Source organism: Betta splendens, chromosome 9 (genome assembly GCF_900634795.4).
Source record: "Betta splendens chromosome 9, fBetSpl5.4, whole genome shotgun sequence".
In the NCBI taxonomy this organism is placed as follows: Eukaryota; Metazoa; Chordata; class Actinopteri; order Anabantiformes; family Osphronemidae; genus Betta; species Betta splendens.
In genome coordinates this window covers 27046109-27071423 of record NC_040889.2, presented here as the reverse complement: position 1 = coordinate 27071423, position 25315 = coordinate 27046109, and the positions used below count along the sequence as shown (strand labels likewise).

Here is a 25315-nt window from a genome sequence, read left to right as displayed (position 1 = left end):
CACACGTTAACCGGTCGCGTTCCTCCTCAGCCTCCAGCCCTGAACCAGTCGCATCCCTCCATCTGTTCTCTTCCGCTAACCGACGTGCGCGAATCCCGCAGCTGTTTCACACAATAATAATAATGAATTGATTTGTTGTACTGAGCAGGCTTGTTCTCGACCTGCTGCGTCTACGGCTTCAAATCCACAGCGACCTCTCCTGCCAGTAGCTGCTGCTGTTTCTGGAAGCCTTTAGTTAAAGCACCCATTTAAAATGTCACGTCACCCGTCAACAACAAAGACGCAATGAAACCGAGATGTGTTGTTTAGACCAGGACTAAGTGACGCTTCAGAGCAGATGAGGCCGCAGTGAATTTACTTTGTGGTTTACTGTGTTTTGTTTAAGTGTGGACACGAACGGGTCTATTTAAGTCACAGCTGGATTCAGGATCAACAAATACACACAGCAGGTTCCCACCACGGTTCATTTGGGGGTTTGACAACGCATCACGTCAGGGTGCTTCGGAAGAAGTTGGGTCTAATTCACTCTCCTGAGGCTCCAGGGAGCGGACGGTGGCGCTGCAGTCTGGGCTTTAACCAAATAGTTGAGCTGCATATTGTCAAATGGTCTGAACCATACGTTCTAGAGAAACGCTGTATTCTGTACCCGCCGTCACTGCATTTATACTGTGTTCTCTGATCAGATTCATATTGGAGCAAGAGATGAGCTCAGCCAGGATTGACCTCTGCTGCTCAAAGCTGGCCGAGATCCTCATAATGTGATGATAAATGTGCAGCTTACTGTTCCCCAAAGAAAACCAGCATCCACTTTTTAGTTCAACGTTTAATTTTGAAAAGACTTCGTGCATCGCTTCCTACCTCTGTGATAAACCGACAATTACACTGACCACAGGGAGACATGAATGCAACATCCTGGAATCTCTAGTTCTTATGGGAAGCAGTGTTGATTAAAACACTGACTCACTGCTAAACAAATGAAATGGAGCTGGTGCTGGAGGGATTTCCAGCTGTAGTGATGATTCCTGCAGCAGCAGGTAGAGAAAGTGACGTGCTCAGGGTGCGGCTCCGCGTGCGACCCACTAGGTGGCGGTGATGGTGCGTGATGCGGGCAGAGGGTGATGGGCTCGGGCGGAGTGAGAGGCGCTGAACCAGGTCAGGGGTTCTGTGAGATCTGATCCCCAGAGACAATACAGCAGCAGGGTATTACCCTGCATGATAACGAGTTATCATGTGTGCAAAGAGGCGTCACCGCGCGTTTCCAGTTGAACCGGACCCACGCCCTGCATTTCTCAGGGGTCTTCACTTTCTTTTCACCCTGCTCCTCCATTGTTCCTGCTCCCGTCCGTGTTCCGCCGGGGCGTCCTCGGGTGAAAGCGGCGTCTCACGTTGCTCAGGAGGCATTGTGTCCACGCTCAATGGGATCACTGTGGAGACGGCGGCGTTCCTGTTTCCAGCACCGGCGCGCGCTCCGGGTTTCACCCAGTCGGGTCAGACCAGAACCTGAGGGGTTTGGACCCAGCGTACGAACATGCGAGGCCAAATGTTGCTCTGTGTCCGTTCGAGTGAAACGTTTTGTTTCGTGGCACCTTTTTACTAAACCACATAGAACCTCTTGTTCGACTATTTACTTTGTCATTTATAGTATTCATTGCTTGAAGTGTATCTAAGCTTTTTTAAATGAGATTATCGTTGCTATGTATTAAACCTGCCGGCAGCACGTGAAGCTGCTCCATCGTCCCCGATACGTTAATGACTCATTAATTAATTAGTTAATTAAACGAATAAAGCCGTTACAGCTGCTGTTTACAAGCATGTGACGCTTCATACAGTGAAACAATTTGAAAGTGTGCCTCAAACTACGTGTGTTTATTAAATGCCCACCTTTTTTCACTCCTCTCAGGTGTCGAGTTGCGTCGTGCTGTGTTGCTGTGGGATTGGACACAGTGACTCCTCCCAAACAAAGAGTCACAGACTCACCGGGGAAATCTGGTCCGACCGCTCTCACTCACAGCGACGGCGTCAAAACCTGGTTGAGGAGCGCGAGACGAAGCCCACGGACCGACTCAACTCTGTGAGTATTGCTCCGTTCCTCTACTCTCGTGTTTGAGCAGCTCCATGTCATTCAGTCAGAAAATGTTTGTAATTGAAAGTGAGCACAAATACCAGAGAAAAAGCAGCTTCAATGACTAAAAGAGGATGCAAAACAAGCAGAGATGGGACGATGTCGTGTCTTAGCCCTTTGGTGATTTTCAGTTCATGGTGAATAGGAAACTAAAAATGCATTAAAAGTTTGGCCTCGACTCCATTCAGTAAAATGCCTGCTGGCTTTTCTTTTTTCCACAGAACCATGGCCTCCACCCTCTCTGTGCGCAGCTACTCCATCCGCCAGCCCTCCTTCTCCAGCATGTCCACCCGGGACAGCGGGCGCAGCCTCCGCCCCAAGCCCTCCGTCTCCCCGCTGGCCGCCGTCAGCACGCTGTCCCTGTCGCGCTCCGTCTCCGTGGGCAACGGCCTGAACATGCTGGGCTCCAGCCTCTCGCTGAACGGCCGCGGCGCCGGCGCCAGCGAGAAGGAGACCATGCAGGGCCTGAATGAGCGCCTGGCCACCTACCTGGACAAGGTGCGCTCGCTGGAGCGCTCCAACGCCGAGCTGGAGGTCCGGATCAAGCAGCTGATGCTGGAGAGGACGCCGAAGGGACACGACATAGAGGCAATGATGGCCCAGGCGCACGCCATCGGGCAGGAGGTCAGTGAGAAGCCGCTTTTCTGCCAGTGACATTAGACTCCTCTGTTCCTCTGAATGAGCTTCCACCGTGTTCCTGCTAAGGTGAGAAAGAAGACTCTGGAGAACGCCCGCATCATGCTGGAGATTGACAACGCCAGGCTGGCGGCCGATGACTTCAGGGTCAAGTGAGTGTCTCTCTCACACGCACGCACACGCACGCACACGCACACACACACACACACACACACACACACACACACACACACACACACACACACACACACACACGCACACGCACACACACACACACACTAAGGGATCACATATGAGTGTCAGACTACAGACACGTGTGAATAAATGACCTTTCTGTCAGCCTGCGAAATAAGAGCCCCACTCCCACGGTGCTCAGGCTCCAGAGAGCATCAGCCTGAACATCCACTTATGACAGCGGTGAGGAAATGTACCTTTCCCACAGGTGGGAGGCAGAGGCCACTCTGTGCCAGTCGGTGGAGAGGGACTGTCAGGCGCTGAAGAGAGCGAAGTCCGACCACGACCAGATCATCGCCACTCTGCGAGGAGACCTGGACAGCCTGAAGGAGGAGCTCTACTTCCTGAAGAAGAATCACGACGAGGTGAGATCCGCGGCGAAGTCAGGGTCACAGACGTGATCAATGAATGACAAGTTTAAATATTGGATGCCTGTGAGACTCTGTGAATTCCCAGAGCTGCCTGAGACTCAACATGATGAATATCATCCAGACAAGCTGTAAAACATTCCAGGTAGAGCTGCACCAGTGGGCGAAGAATCAAATGTGTGTTTCTCTTCTTAGACAAACAGAAGGTTTGTCTCGCGCTCAGGGCACCTCATTTACTGTATTCAGTATGTGAAATATGACAACGCTAAGCGTCCACGCAGCTCTTTGTCTCTGTGGTGACTCCAAATAGAAAGGTAACACCCACATACACAACACGGTACCTGAGCCCATCCTGCCGGAGGGACCGTGTGTGTTTAAACCGTCAGGTGTTCAGGATGTGGGCGGAGCCTCGCAGGCGCTGCCCTGCTTCCTGCAAGTGTGACTGACACACTGCTTTTAATGCAGTTTTTTTATTAATGAATTAGGTCACACTTAGATTATCCTGCAACGACTTTAGAATAAATTATAGTTTATGAATGGTTTATTACATTTTTGTACACTGTGTAAAAAACGTAAATAGGTTTTGTTAAAGGGGAAACTAAATGTGATCTTTAATTACACATCTAACTTCCAGCACCTTCCTTTCTGTGAACACTCGCAGGAGATGAGCTCTCTCAAGGTGCGAATGGCCAATGAACAGGTGAATGTGGAGGTGGATGCAGCTCAGGGTCCTGATCTGGGGGCCATAATGGCTGAGCTCCGGGTCCAGTACGAAGGCATCGCTCGCAAAAACAAGGAGGAGGCTGAGGCCTGGTACCTCAGGAAGGTAAAACCCTCCGCCTCTTGTTCCGGCGTTTGCTGTGGTGTCACTGTGTGCGCTGCGTATTGTGCGTCACACGACGTGTTTGTGTGCAGCTGGAAGCAGTGCAGTCGGAGGTCAAAGAGAGCAACGAGGCCCTGCGATGTGCTCAGGGGGAGCTCGGAGAGAGAAGACGTTTCCTGCAGGCTCTGGAAGTTGAGCTCGACAGTCTTCGCAAGCAGGTACGCGTGGAGCAGAGCTGCATTGAGCTTCATTGGAGCTTAAAACAGCTGCTTTCACTCGACAAGGAGCTGCTGAAGTGCACTGCTATAATGATCAATCAGTGGCGGCTGACGAGACCTAGGGGCAAACAAGGAAGTGTGCAGTGTTTCCACTGCGTGTGACTTCATGCAGACGAGGCAACTACAGGTGGTGGATGTTTGCTCAGCCTGATGCTGAGCACACAGCAATGAATGCGGGATGTGATCATGCTGACAGTGTGGAGGACCTCAGGCTGAGTGGATGGATGAGCTGCAATAAAATGGAATGAAAGGGTGTAATGACTGTGTACTTTACAGTACATGATGGTGATGACACCCAATGTCTGTTGGTAAATAAGCAGCTGTTGCTTTACATTTGGTGCCAATGTGTCAGATGTTTTAATGCAGCTTTGAAATTCAAACCATTCATGGAAAATCCAAATTACCTATGTAAGCTCAGCTGAACCTGTGTGCGGTGGTCAGGTTGGCGTGTTGGAAGGAAACCTGGGAGAAACGGGCCACAAGTACTCTGTGGAGATGGACCGCCTGCAGCTCACACTCACCCAGCTGGAGGATGAGCTGTCTCAGCTGCGTCTGGACATGCAGCGCAACAAAACCGACTACGAGCAGCTGCTGCGCATCAAACAGAACCTGGAGATGGAGATCGCCACGTACAGGAGGCTGCTGGAAGGAGAGGAAGTGTGAGTGAGGCGGCACCGCATTCACTTCAAGGCTTAATGTACATGTGCCTGTAGTCAAGACGTCTCTGTTGTCCCACAGGGTGAAAGAAGCGCCAGCGCCGCCCAAAAGTAAGTCAAAGTTAAGAAATGCAACTATTCTGTGAGTAAAAGTATCAAGGTACAACTGTACAAAACAACTTGGATCAACGATTGCTTGATTCTGGATTCGTCTCCGCCACATCTGATGGCATCATGTACTTTCTGTGGCGTTCCATCACTAACACTGGCTTCATCCCTGGCTGTTGCAGAGGATCCTGACGTCCGGACCAGGAAGATTGTAAAGGTCGTCACCCAGACCATGATCAACGGGAAAGTGGTGGATGAGTCGAGTGAGGTGGAGCAGATAGAGGAGAGCAAAAAATGAGCCGACGCGTCCTGCACATTCTGAACAAACACGTCTGTGAAATCCAGGACTTTACTTGAGTACACCCCAGATTCTGACACTTGTTTCTTACTTGTTTTCTTCATTTTATAGATAAATAGATTTTGGATAGAAAAAGACAGAAAAAGATTTTTATTTTTTATTTTAAAAAATTAGGGTGTGTGATTCCATTTTAAAAGATATAACAAAAAATTTAGGCCTTACTGATGGATAATATATGTACTATCATTTATTTTAGTGTCCTTATGAGAACCAAATTGTCCACTTAATATGGACAATGAGGAATATGAAAATGGAATATTGTCCATATTTTAATATTGTATGTATTAATAAAAGCCAAACAAAGGATTGTCCAGTGCTATAAATCCATGGAATGTCACACTGTGAATTTCTATTTGCCACAGTAATCTTGACTCAATATTGAAACATCTAGTAGTTTAGTATCTGGGTAAAGCAAATACACTGAGCCTCAAATTGATTTTGTTTATGATTGTACTTTCATACTAAAGACTTATGTTTATTTTTTATTACAATTTATATAAACAGATTGTACATTCGCTATCGACATTGTTAGAAAACATGCACAGTGTGACTCAATCCAATAAACAACTCTGCCATTAATTCTACTTTTACAAAGTTATCATTTCACAGTTTTTAAAATTGGGCTCTCAGTAAGGTTATAATTCTACAATACTGTATGTTTATTTTTATTATGTTTATTATTGAGGTCTCTAGTTGTACTCTACTGAAATATTTTACTAATGGTTTCTAATTTGTTGACCCCCGATTCAATTTAAATATGATGTCACAAGACATAAGACATCTTTATTATTATAATCAACTATGCTTCGACTCCACCCACTGTGACCTCAGGAGGTCTTTATTTTACAACTGTACAGTAGCTACTGTGACCAACACTTGCAGTGTATCAATAATGGTATAATTGAAGTTTGTTTCAACCAAAGCTGTACATTGTCAATAAAAATAAATACTATGCCATCTTGATTTTTGGATTGCTGCCTTAAACTCTGGTTATTTACTGTATACTGTAGGTTCGACCCCTTTCCTTTGAATCTGTGCCTCTGTCGCAGGCATCCACAAGGGACCGGAACAAAACTTTACAGTAGCATGAATAAGATCCATTGTGCAACTGTCTTATGATTCAGAGCTAACGTGACAAAGGTCAGATGTCACTGCCACACAAAGAACCTACAGTCAAACAGAGGTGTCCGAGGTTTATGTTCCACCTGACAGTTGTTTTTAGGTTGGATGGTATTAATGGATATTATTGAAAGACCTCATTCTTTTAAACAGCCAGTGAATCATCAAGTCTTTGTGAAGACGGTCCCTGAGCAGCGCTGTCATTTGGGGATTTCAGCTACTGTGTTATTACCAGGTCACATGGGTGTTATCTTACACTGAGAGGTTTCATAGACTGTTGCTTATGTGTTGGATGTGCATATTATGTGCAAATTGTTTTTCTTCTTGTTATATTCAAGTCTATCAGCCAATGTCCTAAACTATTGTAAGGGAGATATGGTAAAATCTAAATGTATTCAGTAACAATGTGAAACAATAATAAATGGACACATTATAATCAGTATGTTGTGATTTGGATTTAATTTTTTAAAAAAGTGTCATAGTATCAGGCAGCCACGTGCATAACAGACACCACACTGACATCTACGGGTCTGGGGATGAAATGCAGCGCACAATGGACCACTAATGACGTTTGCATGTACTCTAATATCGTAACATATCGAAACATTCTATATTTAAATATTTATTAAATATTTAAATATATTCGAACCACTGTTTTGCGTTTAACTTGAAATATCTCAATTGAAAGGTTGTGAAAATAAAATTATTTAATTTCACAATGATAGTATAGAGAGTGCGAGTTTAAGTTCTAGAAAGTGGACGTGTACAGTATGTGTAACCTGGGGTTTGTGTCGTGTTGTGCACTGTAGTGTAGCGCTTCGGGCTCATTTCATAATGTAGGTTTGACGCCAACCAACACAGCATTGAGTATTATTTTACAGCCTATACTCTAGTTTGATTAGATACATGATAATATTTAATATTATGAGCTGGTCTGTATAATTTGTATATTTTGGAAACAAGTTAGCTAATGGACGTTTTAGCTTTGCTAGCTGAATTTGAGCAGCTAGCAGCTAAACTAAATTACACCGGTTACTAACAGTAGCTTCATGCAAGCGAGCGATAGATTCCCGCCTTAACGCTACTTGAGTTTCCAGTTGAGGTGTCACATTAATACGTTATTCATGTTTAATTTGTTGTATATTCTCAGCTATTTGTGCGTTTGTGTGTTTACAGGTGCGAACACGACATCTGTTTGCCGTCTCAGTTTTTCTCGGCTGTCACGTTTAAAGCTCTCGACTATGTTTTCGAGGTGAGGTCACGTCTCACTCTTATGTTTTTAACCGCACTGACGTCTGAAGGGAACCGCGTCCGTTTGTCTTTGAGGCCGCCACCAGTTTGAAGGTCGTGACGCGCGTGCTGGCGCTGCCGGTGCCGGTGCCGTCCCTTCCTGGAACCGGTGACCTGTACGCTCACAGCGGCGCGTTGCCTGACATCACGTACAGGACGCCGTGGGTCCGAGGTAAACGGACATGGGTCCTGTTTAATTTGCTGGGGAAGTATTTAGTTTTACATTCATTTCTTGTGCACTTGACAGAAAAGGTGATCTCCACCTGTAAGTTCTTAATCAGTGGATCTGCGTTCGATGACTTGGGAGGAAAAAAACAATCCGTTCATTTACCGGAAAGGTGGCATCACTTTCAAACACTAACGTTCAGTCACTCTGCATAACATTTGAAAATTATTGTTAAAAACTTGGATAATATTATTCCACTTTTTGGTTATTCCAGATATAATGTGACCTTGAGTGAGACACAACTGGATGTGGATGTACTACCCACTTTAAATTCACTACAGCATCAGGACCAGCATGAGTTTGTGTGTCCTTTCACACAAAGGGATCCATGTCTGGAGTCCTTCTTCAAGTGGACGACTGACGGGACAGAACCTGCACATGAGAACAAAGGTAAACCAGCAGGTCCCAGATACAGTAGGTTCCTGTCACTTGTTATTTCAATTAAATCATTTAACCTAAATTCAGTTCCAAGTCCTCACAATACAAGGGAACAGCAGAGGACTATTTGTGCATAACGTTGTGCACCACATCCTCTTTATATTTATTTATAGCCTCTAGCTTGGTACAACAGACAGTTTATTTCAGGAAGCTAATGAAAGGGTTACCCTCCAAATAGGGTTTCTATTTCTAAATACCCAGGATACTATAATACCACACTACTGTACAAACCTACTTTTGGGTAAGTTTCTTTGTGTTGTTTTGTTTTTGTAGTCATTGTAAGTCTGTTTGCATTTGCTATCGGACATTTTAGTGACATCAGTTTAAAGAGTTCTGTAATTGCCTAAAATGAAGCAAATGTTATGTTAGAAGAGTAACTGACTTCTTGATTCTAAAAACGTGTTTGTTCAAGAGCTACTGCTGCCAGAAGAGTTTGTGGGTCTTGATTACCTGCCACATTTTAAGAGGTATTTGCCATCACTGAAAGCCAAAGTGTCGAGGCTGAGGACTCTTCATGTGGCTGACCCCCTGCTGAGCGCAACAGGACACCCCATCTCTGAGGACACTCTGTTTAGGTCTGGGCTTATGCTTCATTTAGAATTTAGCAACTTTATGCCTCCATGTGTGTTCACTATAACACCATAGTCTTTGTATTGTTTTTAGACAGTATGTGTCATATGAAAGACCTCCTGATGTGAAAACCAGTGACTTTCAGTGGTGTGTGAACATTCATGAGGAGTTTGGAAAAGAATTATTTTTGGAAGAGGTAATGAAATTGTATTCTTCATTTAATCTATGAAACGTTTGCTGATGATTATGTATTGCTGTTTTTATGTCTGTAGTCTTTAGTGTTGCCTTTTGTACTGGACACTGTTGAACTCACCGCAGAAAACGTCACTTCGTTCTCAAATGTTTGTGGTCAAATAAGCGTTGCTCCTGAACCACTAGATGAGCAGCCACCAGTCCTGGATGTGCTTAATCAGGGTGAAAACTATTTTAAGAAAGCTTTCATTGAAATATAAATGCACAAATCAATTAATAAACAAATGGATATGACTGCATTTCCTACAGCTTCACATGCATCAACATCAGTGGATATTTCACAGTATGATGCACCAGAGGAGGCCACCAGGGATAACAAAATAAACAAAGGCCTGATGGAGTCAGAGATGGCAGGTACATTTTACAGGAAACACAAAGGTGTCATATGTTGTTTGTCATATTGCGTAAAAGGGTTATAATAAAACAAACATTATCTGGCTTGTCAAGTTACATGAATTATTGTTTAAGAAGCAGTGACAGTTTGCTGCTGTGAATATTCCTTGGTGACATCTTGCTCCGGTATCATAATTCTGTTTTACAAGGATGTTTGGTGCCTCTAAGTGAAATAGAGCTGGATCTGATTCTCACCCAAACTCCCAAGAACAGTCCGATCAAACTCGGTCTGTCCTCTGGATTGCAAAAGGAAGGCTTGTCTCCACCCTGTAGACAGTGAGTATATCAGGTCAAAACACTATTACAACGACCCGATTAGACCTACCTCAGAAAATCCCTCCATCAAATTGTTCTTCACAATAACATGATTAGGGTTCTTGTGGTACAGTTCCTAGAGTCACTTTTGATGTTGATTGTTATGATCTAGAGCTTTGATATCTACCAGAGCTTGGAATGATATGCAGATGGGCCTTTGGAAGGCAGAGAAGCACCCCGTCTTTGTGGTTGGATTCCTGTTAGCAGGTAGGCTGCAGTAGGATGTTGTGTAAATGTTTTTGCTCCCCAATTTTGCTGATTAAACAGTTGGATCATTTTGGAAGTCTCACCTTGCATAGCAGTTGAACTGTAGCATAGTAGTAGTAGTAGTGGTCCCTACAGTAATTAAACGGCGTTATGTTTTTAGCCAACCACGACCTAAAACTTGAGGGGCTGCTATACTTTTTGCAAACCACCAGGTGTCATCATTTTCCTTGAAATGAAAGCACCTAAGTTCACACTCGTCAATTCTCACAGCAACTGATGAATGCACACTATAAGAGTTAATCTATAAATAAAAAAGTTTATAGTAGAATTTTGCAAGCACTTTAATCAACCGTGAACTGATAAATCTCCGCCTAAATCTTCAAAGAATACTCACTTATTAAAGCTTTATTTATTTACAGAGCCTCAAATAGATGAAACAGCTGTTGACTTCCAGCCTTTGTCTGAAGCCTTGAACATCATCAAACTGAAAGATGCTACTTTTCTTCAAGTTGACGAGTTGCAATCACAGATGACGGAGGGAACCCCACCGATGTATGTGTGCAGCGACTATGTGATCACAGACAGCATGAGGTCCGAGTTTTCCTGCACAGAGTCCAAGGAGAAGGTGGAAGACTTTGAAAAACGGCCACTTGAACACTTTAACTGTGAGTATTGCATATGGCATTTTATTAGCAGACACGATGGTAAAACCTTTAAAAACTTTAGAAAAGTGTTATTATTGCAACGTGAATAAAAACAGGCTGTTTAGATTACACATTGTGCATTGATTAATTTATTGCTTAAAAAGTATTCCTGCATATTTTCTAACTACATATCACGTCCTGTTTCACACGTTCTTTGGTTTCAGTTACAGTCAGATCCATCCTGATGAGTCCCATTCACACAACCCAGGTGCCTTTGATAAATTCAGACTCTATTGCTTTACATGGTGAGGCTACGATAGATGACGCCCTTCTCCAAGAAGACAAAGCTGATGATGCATCTTCAGGGATGTACAGTGAAGTTGTCAAGCCAGCAGCATTCATTTCAAGACCTGCTGCTAACACCATAGAAAAGGTTCCCCACAAGGTGTTTCCAGGAGTTGGAGCCCTGTCTTCTGAGCATAACAGCATCAGCATGTGTAGAGAAAACAGCAGGACAGAGCAGAGTGGTCACATGCCTGAGTCGGCTGTGCCACTGAGAATAAATAACACACGTCTACGGGAGGACGTCCTCGACCCTCTGTCCACCTTCATGATTCTGAGATCTCAGCAGAAGTCTTCACTCACTGTAGACCCTCAGAGGTCCGTAGGCACTGCAGGTACAGAATCCTAGGTCTTAGCGTCTGCCTCTCAGACAAGGCCTAATAGATATTATTGTGACAAAACATTCCCTGGACACCTCAAACACAAACTCAGAATAAAGCCACATAAATGGAAATGGCACCATCTAGTGGTCATATAAAGAATATCCACCACATCTACCTCAAGTATTCAAGTATTTACATAAACAAATCTTTTGAATGCTGATAAAACTAGCTCCGACCTGCGTCACACATGTTTGTTTGACACGTTTTCATCATCAGTTAGCAGGTTGTTAAAAAATGTATCTGCGCTTTAAGTAAAAAAAGATTTAGACATCAGCATGATAAACATTTTGTGTTGTAATTCATACCTAATTTTGACTCTTTCGTGATATATTGACAGTAATCTTTTGTCTTTTTTATCAGCACGAAATTCAGACCAACATACATCCACACCTCCTCCAGATCAGATCTACAGACCAGACCGGCTCCCAACATTTACCAATGCCGTTTTTTCAGAAAGTGCTACTAAAGAGCAGAAAGTGGTTGAACCGGTGATTGGTCAGCTGGTCAGTAATGTCATTCTATCAGAACCTCAGGTGAAGCAGGACGACAGAGTAGTTCAGGTTCAAGCTACAGGTGTGACACATTTACAACACCCCCAGTTCAGTCATGTACTAAAAGGATTATTAAAGAATCTGGATATTTTAATTTACATTTACAGACTAAAAAAGCAAACGAAAACCTGAAAATACTGCAAAATAATTGGAACAACTGGAAATGTTTACTTGTACAGTATAGCCTGTCTTAACTTTGAAAACAGTCTCAGATGGTGTTCTTTTTAATCTTCTGTGCCTTCATTCCCCTGCAGTCAGCCAGCAGCGTGCCTACTTTGAGCTACTAGCCTTCGCTCAGCCTTGTTTGAGCGCAGCTCGAAAGCTGGGGCTCAAGTTTCCTGTGCGGGGGGACTTCAGCTGCCTGGCACCAGACCAGACACATTTTCTCCTCAAACAGCAGGAGAAGGCGCTTTGCAGCACACATGCACAGAGTACAGAGCTGGTCGGAGGTAAGAAAAGCTATTTTAAAGATGCATGCATGGTTGTATAAACATTTCAACACTGTACATTCCCGCTGTGTTTTGTGCAGATCAGAAGCTGCTTTACAACTGGGCAGCTTTGGTCCATGTGCTGGTGACTTTCAAAGAGTTGCTGCTGAAGTGCAACCTCAGTACTGCACTGGGTCAGTATAACTCTGGTTTGCTCTCTAATGTTAAATGTAAATTAAGAAAATATAGTGTTTGAGTTTAACATTCAGCGTAAATTATCTTGAACTGAACTCTAAGGTTGTAGGTTGTCCAGCCTATTTGTCTTTATGTCCACATGTCAAAGTAAATATTTTGTTCATTAAAAAATGATTGTTTTAGGCGAATCTGACCTATGAATAAATAATTTTTGACCATTGTTTCTTGACTGCCCCTGATGAAACAAGTTGCTTAAATAGCTTTCTTTGTTTTAATAAGTAAAATCTTCGATTGAACTAAACTAAATGATGGCCTTGTGTCCTTTAGAATACCTGGAAAAGGTGGATCAGTCATGTGCAGAGGAGAGTCTGGAGCAGCTAGTGAAGAAGCTAAAGATCATCCTCTTCCTCAGCCTCAATGACCAAGAGTCCAACCTGAAGCTGCAGGAGCTACAGAAGCTGCTTGCTGCATGGCTGCACTCCAGGAAAGGACAGGACCACATAGAGAAAGTCAGAGAAACCACTACAAATCAGTCAATAGATGTATTTCTTAATACATTTGATTCATCAGTTACATTATATCTAAATTAAAATTTGACTAATTTGTTGTATCTTGTGTCTGTGTTTTTGCTGTGCTCCTGAACTTTCTGTAGATTCTGGTCATAACATCAGTTGACTCTGACAACAGACCTATAATCAACAGCTTGAGCCAAGTGCCTGGTGAGCACCTACAGGACTGATCTCTGCCGTGTCACTGTTATCAAACTCTGTGGTTACAAAGCTAACCCAAAGTAACGTTCATCTACAGTATTTTGTGTCTGTGATACTGTTAGTGTACAGATGAGTGTCTTCATGTTGTTGCAGATGCGGCTGTAACTGCAGTTTGTCCAGAAGAGAACAAAACCAAACTGAACGGTGCTCGAGTGGTTAGCAGGTGGGCTGGATTTACAAATGCAAAAGTAGATAGATAGATAGATAGATAGATAGATAGATAGATAGATAGATAGATAGATAGATAGATAGATAGATAGATAGATAGATAGATAGATAGATAGATAGATAGATAGATAGATAGATAGATAGATAGATAGATAGATAGATAGATAGATAGATAAATACAAGGAATATTAAAATCCTTCTTACATAATTTAATTCTGAATATGAATATGACTATACTGTACGTTTTTGCTCTACTGGGACTATGGCAGTGTAATAGACTGTTTAAGGTCTTTATGTGCGAATGTACTTGTGCTCAGTTTATGTGTGTAGTATGCTTTTTGTCCTTTTGTCCTTCGGGGTTTGCCATACTCTGGGAAGGGACATGCGCACTGCGTACAGGTGAGCGCCGGGATCTCTCTCTCTCTCTCTCTCTCTCTGCCCGCTGGAATAAAGTGAAGAAGATCGAAACTCAAACGCGTCGTCCTGTCATGTATGAATGTATAGTTTAGCCCACGTAAAATACCCGGCTACATTAGTGGCAGCGGTGGGATACACATAAACAGAGCACATAAAGACCTTAAACAGTCTGCTACAGCAGCAAAGTAAAATGCTATCTGAACTGTCTGAACTAGAAATACCAAGTGTTGCTTAGACACTGCCATCCTGTGTGTCCAGTGTGTGCAACAGTGTGTGTGCTGTGGTGTATGAGCAGCACATCGGTCCGGACTTCCCGTGGAGCTGTTTCTCTCTGGTGGTGGAGTACGACCATCCAGGCCACTCTCCGTGGTCGATAGTCTGCAGGGAGAGAAGCATCAGCCACCTCAGCTTCAGCACCGTCCTACAGGACCCTGGTGGCTGGCGTCAAACACATTCACACAGTTCATTAGCTTAAAATTGTTTTTAATGGTGCATGTTGTGTTTCATAAAGAGGTAAAGCCATCGTGGCGCCTGGAGGACAATGTGCCCTATGTGTTGGTTGTGACGGACGGGCTTCTTAATCGTCCACTGTTGCTACAGACACTCGAGTCAGGGTACAGTTTCTCATTCACCCAAAGCTAAATCTGTGTGTAAAAGCCAATTCATGCTTTGTCACGTGTCTATAGGGCATGTGTTACTGTAAATGTGACCAGGGACTTTCCTCTAAGAGCCAAAATAATTTGCATTTGTATAGATTTCCAAAAGTAAAGCAAACATAACACTTGTAATTAGCATGTCACGTTGAAATATACCAAAGATCATCCTTTCTATGCAGGTTTGGAAGGCACTTTTTATCCACACTAGTGCACTTTATGATAGAGCGACAGCATTCTGTCTGCGTTGGTGGTATAGTGGTTAGCATAGCTGCCTTCCAAGCAGTTGACCCGGGTTCGATTCCCGGCCAACGCAGTCATTTTTAAAGGAAACATCTTTTGGTGATATATTGGGAATGTTATAAACATTTCATTTAGAGGCTGCATAGATTACATTTTCAAACATTCGCGAGCATTTGTTTAGAGTTTGAACTGTGCATTTAGAGAAAAATGTTGTAGTTTGGATAGTGGGGTTCTTTTTACTTCATAATTTCCTTACTTGCGTTGGTGGTATAGTGGTTAGCATAGCTGCCTTCCAAGCAGTTGACCCGGGTTCGATTCCCGGCCAACGCAGCTACTTTTATTGTTTTCTTTTCAGGAAAACACTTTGCGCCTTATGTCTTGAGAATGCGATAAACATTATGGAAAGGCATAAATTTGATTTTCAGACATTCAAACAAGTGCTTGTCTGTCTCTCTTCAACATTTGCCTGTCGCCCCTTTTGGTTTAGTGGTTATAGTGTAGCTGCAGTTGATGATTCTGGAGAAATCAAAAAGCATTTCATGTGGAGTCTGCAAAAGTTACTTTTTTCAGATATTTAAACAAACCTTTGACTTGTTACACTGCTACCCCATCTTGTTTGGTATATAGATGCAAAAACTGTGACACTGCTTAAATACCTTTGAACCTGAAGTTAGCTTTTTGTTGAGCAGGAGTAATATTGTAATTATATATTGTATTTATAGTTTGCCTATACTGCAGGCAGCCTTTAAATACCTTTGGTGGAGCCTGGAGATTCTCCAGAGTCCTGGGGGAGAGTGGCAGTGACCTAGTTCAGTGCTGCTGTGTAATTACTGCTTGCATTGCAGCAGTCAGACTACATGAATGGAGAGGAGTGTTTGCTTCTTATGAGGGATAATCTTGTTTTTACCTGGAAAGCAACTGTTGTACTGGACTAGTGTTCAGTGTCATTTTCTGACTAACCCTCCAAATAGGTTTAAATAAAATTAAAGAAATGTTGTTTTTTCTTCTTTCTTGATTAAGTGTAAATGTGTACTCTTGCTAGTTTCTACTCCAGTTAGTTTGATAGTTGGTTTAAACAGTTTTTATCATGCTGTGATGTTCTTTTAACTGTCATATGGTTAAACACATCTCTGTGTGTGCAGGTATAATGTAATAGTGCTGGAGAGAAGCCACTGTGCGTCCCTGCAGATGATCGGTGGCACAAATTACTACGATGTGATCACAGTGGATGAAATCACTGTCATCATCATTCAGGTATGAAGAGAAGAAAAAAACACCAAATAATCAGCTAATTATAGATCATTTAACGTCAAATGATGCTTGTTTAGTCACTTGGTTCTTCCCTGTTTAATTCTTTGCCTGTGTTTGTAGCAGCAGGATGAGCTGTGTCAGGAACGGGCCAGTGAGAGGCTGGTGATGAGGCTGAGTGCTCTCTCTCTTCAGTACAGCTGCTGTTGGCTCATCCTGCACTGCCCAGACATTCAGGAAGGGGGGTCAGTGTCCAACACACACACAACCAAGAAACACTCTGCACACATGCACTCACCACCAACTGCCCTGTGACAGATTCTCCAGTGAAGCTTTCAGCAACTTGGTTTTAGTTTATTCATCTCTGGTGCTGTTTGGGATGAAGACTGAAGATCTAGACGTCAAGGTAGAAAGCAAACTTGATGTCTCAGCTTCTAACTACACTTCCTCAAAGAAAACATTTCACTGTCTGTGTAATTAGTGTGGATGTTGTTTTATGATCACTAGATCTAGAAGAATACAAAAAACAATGTCAGTAACCAGTGGCAGAAATAGGATATTCCATATTATACTAACTGCCTCCTGAATGTGGGTAAATCAAATTGTTTTCAGTGAGTGTCTGAGTTAGGTTCCGGTACTGATTGGAACCATTTAGTTGTACTTTACTGCTCATTCTTTCAGGTGCTGATTGTGTCAGATGTGCTGGAAATTGCCAAGTGGATCAACCAGATCTGCTTCCACAGCCTGATGTTAAGCGACCGGGATCCTCTCAGTTACCTGAACAGAGACTGGGTGACTGTGACACCTTCAGAGGTGAAGACAACGTCACAAAACCTTAAGAACATTTGCCTGCCTACAGTAAGTTTTCTGCTGGTTAACATCTGCGTGTGTCCATGTGTCTGTGTGCTTACACACCTTTGCCTCTAGGAGGAAATGTGCTTGTTGCAGTTTCCGTGCATTAACCCTCTGGTTGGACAGCTCATGCTGAGCAAAGCACCGTCCTTCCAGTGGCTCCTGGGGGCCTCGTTGTCTCAGCTGCATCAGCTGCTTCCTGAGGTGCCACATAAAGTCCTCAAGGTGAGCTGAATCAAACAAACATTGTGCGGCTCCTCGATAATGTGCTTTGACTGAAGGCTACATGTGTTGCTTTACTGTCACGTGTTTCTGGGTGATGATACAAGACATTTTTTAATTGTGTAATCAAATACTCAAACATAAATACTTTTACTATACAGAGCTACAACCAGTGTGAATTTGATGTGTTTCAGTTTGTATAGACTCTCATTGAACTGAAAAGGGTTGTAATAAGGCAGAGTTTGAACAGGGCAAATACTGTATATATATACTGTATATGGTCTGGGCTAAGGTTGGTTCTGTTTGATGGGTCCAGTTTACCTGAAGGTGAGGAGGATAACTATTAACACCTGCAGGGCTGGTTTCAGTCAAATGTTCAATGGCAGATGTTAATTTCAGATCCTCTCTCTTCCTGGTTTTAGCTGTTCACTGACACCACCTCACTGTACACGCTGCCTGTAGACCTCAACCAGATCAATTCTCAGACTGTCACCACAAACCAGCAAACCAGCCCGTGGACCAAAACTGTTGGACCTGAGCACGTAGTCTCTCAGCCCTCCACCAATCCACAACCAGGTACACTTTATAATGACCACAACACCAGCTTCCTTTTTGGAGTCAGGAGGGCAGAGGGAAGCTTCTGTGAACACAGCCCAGACCCAGCAAAGAGTGGATATTTCAGGCTTGACCTGAGCTGCCACTCCTTTGGCAGTCCAGATGTTTTACTGCAGAGGAGCTGGGACAGCAGTCGGGCAGAGAAGACCAGAGACAGAGAGGAAGTAAAGTTTAATGGGTGGATAAGCAGAGCTGGAACTGTAGGAAGAGTCGCTGAGAGGGTTAATGATGAGTGGACGCTTGGAGCTCCAAGAAAATACTTACACACAACTGACAGCCCTCTGAAATTGGACTCCACCTTTGGTCACAGCCCCATCCTGCAGCAGCCAGTCAGCAGTAAACTGTCCACATACTCTACAGTCCACGCTGACATCACACATGCTGACAGCCATCACATTTGCTACAGTCCAAGCCCTGCACCAGACGGCTCACTGTGGGGTCGAGGTCACACTGGCAACCACTGGGCCTCCAGCAATGGAGGGGGGGCAACACCTTCAAACTACGGTTCTAAATGCTGGGTAGGACAGGAGAGGAAGAGGAGTGAACAGGCTGCAGGTTTGGTTAGAACAGGTAGGTAACAAGGAGCAAAAATAAATCTATAAATAAATTTTATATATGAGACTTATATATACAAATCCATAAATAAAATAATTCATAAACAAATACTGAAATAAAAGCACAATTACATATACTTAAGTCACGTTTGTTACAATTATTCATATTTTATGTCTTGATTTACGATTAAATGCATTTCTAGATCTATTTTTTTTCATTGTATGGTAATTCAGTAGGTGGACATCTAAAGAATAGGTTTATTTTGAGTTGTGAAATAATTTTTATTCAATATGCTGAGAAATGTTCTTATTTGTTTTGCAGTGTTGACGCCATTGAAGAAATCGAGGCTGAGTTATGAGTGGAAGCTGTATGACTTTTAAGAGTAATGAAATTCAAGTTCTGTGTTCTATAATTTAGGTTTTAGCTCGTTTGTTCTCATTCACGTTAAAACTGACTGCAGACGTTCATGTTCTCATCTTCCATTAGATTTTTTATCTTTAAACAACTCTCCAGATGATTCCTGATTTAGACCTTATTTAATTCCTCCTGTTGAACTGCTGTGAACACTGTAATAAATACCGACATAAAAGATGTAATTTTATAAAACATGTATTAGCTATTAAATTTGTTACATGAACACACTAAATCAGCTTGAAGCTACATTGTAATTTTTTAAAACAAGTCACAGCATGTGTATATTCTGTTAAATAAATTAAATAATGAAATAAGATTATAATTGTGGACATGTAGCTTCTGTTTTCCTTTGGACAGCGCATGCTCAGTAGTGGGAACTAATAGTGATTTATGGTTTGAGGAGTGCGATCGAGGGATAAAGTCTCTCATTTTCACAGCTTCGATGGTGGGGCTATTTTTTTCTCACATTTAGTGAAGCAATCCCCTTATCGCGGTCTCTCAGCATGTGGAGTGAGTGCTTATCTTCACGAGCCAGCAGAGTGAAGCCAGCTCCCTGAGGAATGATCCCCAGACAAAGACGATCCCCGGGGGCATTGACTGCGAACCTCGCTGCCTCTGGACGGCCACATCCAGCCCCACCTCGCCATCAATAACCCAGCTTTTTTTACGGACATCTCTGTGTCTCTCAGGCTTTTGCCTTCTAACAAGCAGTGCACAAAGAGGCAGAAAATGTTTTGTTTTTTTAATGGCACAGGCACAAAAGCAGTGTGCAGGATGGACGGAGGAGTCCCCACATGTGCGAAGGTTGAGTAAACAGCAGGGTAATGGTGCAGTAATTGTCCTGGGCTGTTACTTCAGCTCCAGACTGAATGGGACAGCAGAGATATGGTGGGAATTAACAGGCTGTTTAGCTGCGCTTAGATTTAGATCCAGCTACAGCTGTAAAGGTCACACGGCTGTTATCTTCAATCACAGGCGGCAGTTAAACCAGTCACCTGTGTGTTAAAAAGGAGTTTTCTGGTAAAACACTGATTGTGGATCACAGTGATCATGGAGCATCCTAGAGGGAATAAAGACTTGTGTACAGTTAACACATGCCGCAGTTTAACAAATTCACATTTAATAGTGTAGCTGCAGCCGAAATATCTGAAAATGAACAGTTATACACACAGAAAACAGAAGAGAGTCGCCTGGAGAGTTAATTTCAGGGCTGTTGTCTGGTCCTTCGTACTCATCAGTTCTGTAACATCAGAGAGGAAGACGTCAGCTTGACTAAACCTTCACTTGATTTTTTCTGACACACCAGCTATTTTATGACTTTAGTTTAGTTTATGTCCAATACAAATTATAAATACTGTGTCTACTGTATGTTATGAAGTGGTACAGTGCTGATCAATCTGTAGCCATATGATAAATATATGCAAAAACACAAGAAACACAATAGACCAGTCATGTCATTAAAGCTCTTTGCTTTCAGATTCCACTTAACACCAAACAGTGAATTAACCACTAAGGTTTCAGGTCTTTTCCTCCTCACTCACTGATTTTAGCCCTAACCTGCAAGATGAATTACAGGTTCAGGTGTGATGTTCTTTCACACACTGGCCAAAGCAGCCAGCAGTGAGTCTGCAGACCTGCAGCCGGGGCTGGACGGAGCCAGCGAGCGGTGGCGCCTGGCCTGCAGGTGCAGCCTCTTGGACGTGCAGCATGGACCATGAATGGCTGATTCAGAGAAACAGCCCCCATCGGGCCTGTTCTCCAGGCCCGGGGCTAATCCCAGGCCCTAATCGGATTATGTAAATTCCTACTCCACATAGGGACTTTTATGGAAGGCTGCGTCTTTGAAACAACACTTGAAGGGTGTAAAAAGAACAGTGACAATTGGTTAAACTAGACTTGTTTTTTTATCTGAACGGAGGTTGAAAGTGGGAGGCAGAGGGGGGGGAGAGAGAGGGGTGAGGCGTGGTTGGATAGAGGTGAGTAGGGGCTCTCCCTGTTTTCTCTGTAATATATGTGTGGCCCTTTGGAATGGCTCAACAAGATTACCATAGTCAAAACAAAACCCATATTGTTCAACTGTCAATCTGGATATGGTATTTTTACCTTTTGTAGCCCAATCAGGCTGAACTCAATGGCAGCGAAGACAGTGATATCAAGGTCTTTTCCACAGTGGAGGGACGGTGGGTTGTCCACGCCTAATGTCAGAGAAACAGAATGGAACAAATGTCCACACCAGTAAGAGACGGATCAGAGAGATGAACGTCTCAGTTTCACTTCAATGGGAATTTATTTGTCACCTTGAGCTAACCTTCAAGGATTAAATGAGCAATGAATCATAAAAGCTGAACAAATAGTCACTTAAAAGGCTGTTGAATCATAAAAGCTGCAAAAACGGAACTGCAGTGAAGTTAAATGTTGCACATAGACATCCAAAATAAAAATATTATGAGTGATAATTTATGGACAAAACAGTCATAAAGCACCTCCTCTGGCTCGAAACAACAGGCAGAACGGTGTGTGTGTGTGTGTGTGTGTGTGTGTGTGTGTGTGTGTGTGTCAGTCCCCAGCTACCTCCAACCTCCACAACACAACACGTCACACAATAGGGTTCACTCTGCTATAAAATGTGGGATGCGAGCATGCAGCAGTCTTCCCCCGTCTCTCTCCCTGTCTGTCTGCTCCCCATCCCTCCCTCTTTCTCTTCTACTCTCCCCGTCGCTCTCGCTCACAAGGATCGCAGCGAGCATGAGAACACGCGACTGAGTGGACACTGACACCGATGACCTGCTGACTCTGAGACTTCTTCAAACCTCATACAGGTTAGAAATTTAAAGGCTAATACATGCTTTTGTTTTCCCTTGAGACCTTGTGTTTCCCCTGGTACAAGTAAATAATTAATAGACCACCCGGAGCACAGGTTGCAACAAGGATTTCAGTTTGTCCTGCAGCTACATTAGACATTGCATCAAATGTTGAGTTCAGTTTAAAAGCTTTAATTTAACTATAGGTTTGGGAAAGAAAAATCAGCTGGAAATCAGCTTACCATGGATACATTTAGTTATTGTTTTCTAGCATAATTAGTGGATATTTGCAGGATATTTTAGGTATTGACAGACATTATCTAGTAATAACTACAGTTTTACATGAATGAAGTTTGACAGTTTTGAGAAATTCATAAAAAAATATGAAATTTCATGTTGGTGCAGCTGCTGGATGAATGAATAATCTAGGTGAAATGTTCAAAGTAAACGTTTTGTATGAGTCGTAGAGTCAGAAATGAAGAGAATAAGCCAATTTATAAAAAACAAGGATTTAAACAATAATTTTTGTACAAAAACTACAGTTTTGCCTAATTGCTTAAATAGAATCTTGTTGACTAATAAATAAAAACAGATTTGTGACAAATGCCGTTTACAACCAAGCTGACACCTGTAATGGTCTTGCTTTGTCCAGAGTTTATAACCTGAAAATATTCTGTTTGTGTTTCATAAATCATCTGGTATCAAAGACAACAACAGATTTACAGTATGTCAAAACTACTTGAATGCAACTTTTGGAAAGAAGCAGCTGATTAACATCCTGTCAATCAACAGCTCTGCTCAGCATCATGACCAGGAAGGTCTTCACCAACACGAGGGAGCGTTGGCGCCAGCACAACGTTAACACGGCCTTCGCCGAGCTCCGCAAGCTGATCCCCACCCATCCTCCAGAGAAGAAGCTGAGCAAGAACGAGATCCTGCGCCTGGCCATGCGCTACATCAACTTCCTGGTGCAGCTGCTGGAGAGCCAGAGCGGGCAGCCGGCCAGCCACTCCCCCACCGCTCTGCTCACCTTCCTCAGAGGAAACATGGAGCAGCTGCGCTCCCCCGCGCACGCCTGGGCCCTGACCAGCGACACCGAGGCGCCGTCACCTGGATCCAGCTGCGACAGCTCCGAGGCCTGGTAGAATCGCAAAGGGAAAAGAAGAACTTGAGTGGAATGGCTGATCCTTTTCCTGGCTCCAAAAGCTGACCCGGTCCTCTTGAGACTACAGTATGTTGTCTCTGCCTTTGTCACCTGTGTGTGGCTCGTGTTTCAGTGCAGAAGATGCAGTACTGTGTGATACGGATGGACTCCAATGTGGCTGCCTGCTCGCTGATCAGTGTTCAAATGAATTTGTATTCTGCATGGATGTGTGAAACCTGTACAAAATTCCCTTTGTGTCCTCGCCATTAATATTCCTCAACCCCCCTGGAATTAATTTATTCCTGCAGTGTTTTGCCAATAAGGAAAATGGAAGGGATTAGGGAATTCCTCATTTTGAAGCAACAGATTCAGAAAAGCGCTTGAATAGATAACAGCTCAGCCAGTTCTCCAGGCTGCAATCATCTCCAGATAGCTGAGGGCACTTTGTTTAAAAAAAAAAAAAAAACAACAAAAAAATCCTTCTGTCAGAAGACATCTCCTGACCTTTAGTCGTCAAGGTCATGACTTTCGGTTCTTATTTTTTTTTTCTGTGTTCAGTATTTGTGGAGTTTTAAAAACAGGATTGAACTAAAACTGACAGTCCTCCTCACTGCACAAACACCTTCTCATTTACAGTACACGTTCTCATTTTCGGTCTTGTTACATGCGCATGTTCAAATAGCCAAAGATATCGAAGCGATTGTTTGCTGTGAAGAGTGTGATTATCTTCCGATACCACTTTTGTAAGTTATTTTTGTTTGCTTGTGAATGCATACTGTTATTTATTTGACCTATTTATTTAATAAATGACTTGTTTATAAAACACGCATGAAGAGCAAATACTTACAAGGTTCTGGATTACGTTGCTGTAGCAGGTTGGTCATTTAACTAGTGTAACAGACATCTAAACATGTTTCTGTGACTATTTTTACTAACTAGAAAGTGAAACACAGACTCAGCAGAAAATCAGCCTGTGTTGGCCACTGTTCACTAGTTAAGAGCAGACCCACGGCCTCTTTGTCCTGTGATGACCCTGTGGACACAAAGCTGACCTCTGCTCCCTGTCCAATGACCACAGGCCTGAGAGACGCCCTAAATGTGACAGCTTAACTTGTGACCCCGGAGGTTAGAGGTTGCTCTGGAGTCAAACACTGACCAGTTGACCACCGTGCAGATGCAGGTTTTAGGGAGGATCACATCTGAATGTAGGAGCACTAATTAACAGAAGCTACTGTAAAATCCCTCTAACGACCTATAAACTCTTCCATCTTGTTGCGTTATAGATTCAGTCAATTCATCGATGACACTTAAACGCTTTAAGCCCAGAGCGAGGTCTTTACATTGTATTTGCTTCTGACACCTGGGATGTTTGCAGCCGTTGCCGTGTCTGGAAGACGTTTGAACTGGAGTCGTGTGTGTACACAACTAATCGCCTATTGTCACTGTGGAAAATGTTTCCCGTTTTCAGGCAGAAGGCTGCAACTAACTGAGCTGAAGAGCAAACACTGAGCCGGTTTGGGTGCTTTCACTCTGGCTGTTAAACTCTCCTAACAGCGTGTAAACGGAGCAGAGAGCAGCTGGACACACTGACTGGAGGTCTGTGGGAACTGACAGCTGATTCTTTGTAAAAGAAAAAAAATACTGAAAAACAAATGACAATAGTGAACAGCAGAAGTCTGTCCCACGTCATGATTTTGTCATATTTACCTTTGTGCAGTTTCATGGTGACCGAAATAAGACGATACAAACCGGTGAAAGCTGAACCTAATATTAAAACCTTTTTCATACTATTTACGTCAGTGCCTGTTTAAAGATGCTTCAATCATCATTTGAAACTGGAGAGGAAGACATGAGACAGCGTCAAGATTATTGCTGTCAGGCTGCAAATGCGTTTTGCTGATACACCTTATTTATGTTACTCTGACCTTAACTTTCTCACAGGATTATAAATCCCTGCATTGAAAATAACAACAAATCTGAACGCTTCTCATTCCCTCCACCAAGTGTAGTTGCCTGATTGACTATTCTCTCCCAAGTATGTGGGTAATCGTCTATTGAGAGCACATTTCCTTATCAGCGTCTAGCACACTGTCTGAATCCGTTATCACAATGGGCCAGATCAGTGCAGGCAGCCCCTCGCTCTCCCGGCTGAGGCGCCCGTGAAAAAGAATTTCTGGAGTTGGGTGCCAAACGATAGGCCCTGAGCTCTTTATCCCCTCAAAGCCAATTCACACTCTGCATGTTTAAATATCTGAGCTCAACCCCAGCCTACACTCG

At 43.2% G+C, this 25315-nt stretch overlaps 3 protein-coding genes, 2 long non-coding RNA genes and 2 other non-coding genes across 10 annotated transcripts; 5 read left to right on the top strand and 2 right to left on the bottom strand.

The window, feature by feature from the left end:
- The first annotated feature begins 499 nt into the window (after positions 1–499).
- Positions 500–6554, top strand: krt1-c5 (keratin, type 1, gene c5). Its single transcript, XM_029164122.3, has 9 exons — positions 500–2071; positions 2344–2746; positions 2828–2910; positions 3201–3357; positions 4022–4186; positions 4276–4401; positions 4903–5120; positions 5200–5228; positions 5408–6554. The coding sequence occupies exons 2-9, from the start codon at positions 2348–2350 to the stop codon at positions 5521–5523; spliced, it is 1293 nt and encodes a 430-aa protein (XP_029019955.1). The 5' UTR covers positions 500–2071; positions 2344–2347; the 3' UTR covers positions 5524–6554.
- Positions 4983–8099, bottom strand: LOC129604607 (uncharacterized). The gene is made up of 3 exons (XR_008695642.1): positions 7972–8099; positions 5298–5413; positions 4983–5103 (listed from the first exon to the last, which is right to left on the bottom strand). It is a non-coding gene; the product is annotated as an uncharacterized LOC129604607 (long non-coding RNA).
- On the top strand, positions 7202–19409 carry LOC114862686 (protein shortage in chiasmata 1 ortholog). Of its 4 annotated transcripts, none has more exons than XM_055511793.1 (28): positions 7202–7279; positions 7879–7954; positions 8029–8164; positions 8240–8330; positions 8433–8608; positions 9069–9231; positions 9320–9422; positions 9499–9640; positions 9728–9832; positions 10021–10147; positions 10299–10393; positions 10813–11058; positions 11262–11714; positions 12123–12335; positions 12568–12762; positions 12843–12935; positions 13264–13445; positions 13589–13655; positions 13800–13869; positions 14550–14725; positions 14803–14905; positions 16330–16441; positions 16562–16680; positions 16754–16841; positions 17117–17293; positions 17363–17512; positions 17932–18694; positions 19001–19409. In XM_055511793.1, exons 1-28 carry the CDS (start codon positions 7239–7241, stop codon positions 19057–19059), a joined length of 4521 nt encoding a protein of 1506 aa, XP_055367768.1. In that variant the 5' UTR covers positions 7202–7238; the 3' UTR covers positions 19060–19409. The 4 variants fall into 4 exon arrangements, with proteins under 4 accessions (XP_055367768.1, XP_055367769.1, XP_055367767.1 ...); XM_055511794.1 differs by having other exon boundaries at positions 16559–16680; positions 17117–17248; XM_055511792.1 differs by having other exon boundaries at positions 16559–16680.
- Positions 15189–15260, top strand: trnag-ucc (transfer RNA glycine (anticodon UCC)). The gene has a single exon. It is a non-coding gene; the product is annotated as a tRNA-Gly (tRNA).
- On the top strand, positions 15446–15517 carry trnag-ucc (transfer RNA glycine (anticodon UCC)). Its single transcript has one exon. It is a non-coding gene; the product is annotated as a tRNA-Gly (tRNA).
- Positions 19410–20191: 782 nt separating the features above from the next.
- Positions 20192–22969, bottom strand: LOC129604606 (uncharacterized). The gene is made up of 3 exons (XR_008695641.1): positions 22925–22969; positions 21197–21288; positions 20192–20333 (listed from the first exon to the last, which is right to left on the bottom strand). It is a non-coding gene; the product is annotated as an uncharacterized LOC129604606 (long non-coding RNA).
- tal2 (T-cell acute lymphocytic leukemia 2) lies at positions 21734–23542 on the top strand. Its single transcript, XM_029163283.3, has 2 exons — positions 21734–21912; positions 22687–23542. The coding sequence occupies exon 2, from the start codon at positions 22701–22703 to the stop codon at positions 23037–23039; it is 339 nt and encodes a 112-aa protein (XP_029019116.1). The 5' UTR covers positions 21734–21912; positions 22687–22700; the 3' UTR covers positions 23040–23542.
- Positions 23543–25315: the final 1773 nt, after the last annotated feature.

Coding starts and splice junctions, on each gene's coding strand:
- krt1-c5 (XM_029164122.3), top strand. CDS start 2,348: ATGGCCTCCACCCTCTCTGTGCGCAGCTACTCCATCCGCCAGCCCTCC. Junction 3,358..4,021: donor TGAAGAAGAATCACGACGAG/GTGAGATCCGCG, acceptor GAACACTCGCAG/GAGATGAGCTCTCTCAAGGT. Junction 4,187..4,275: donor AGGCCTGGTACCTCAGGAAG/GTAAAACCCTCC, acceptor GTTTGTGTGCAG/CTGGAAGCAGTGCAGTCGGA.
- LOC114862686 (XM_055511792.1), top strand. CDS start 7,239: ATGAAATGCAGCGCACAATGGACCACTAATGACGTTTGCAT. Junction 7,280..7,878: donor ACCACTAATGACGTTTGCAT/GTACTCTAATAT, acceptor GTGTGTTTACAG/GTGCGAACACGACATCTGTT. Junction 17,294..17,362: donor AGAACATTTGCCTGCCTACA/GTAAGTTTTCTG, acceptor CTTTGCCTCTAG/GAGGAAATGTGCTTGTTGCA.
- tal2 (XM_029163283.3), top strand. CDS start 22,701: ATGACCAGGAAGGTCTTCACCAACACGAGGGAGCGTTGGCGCCAGCAC.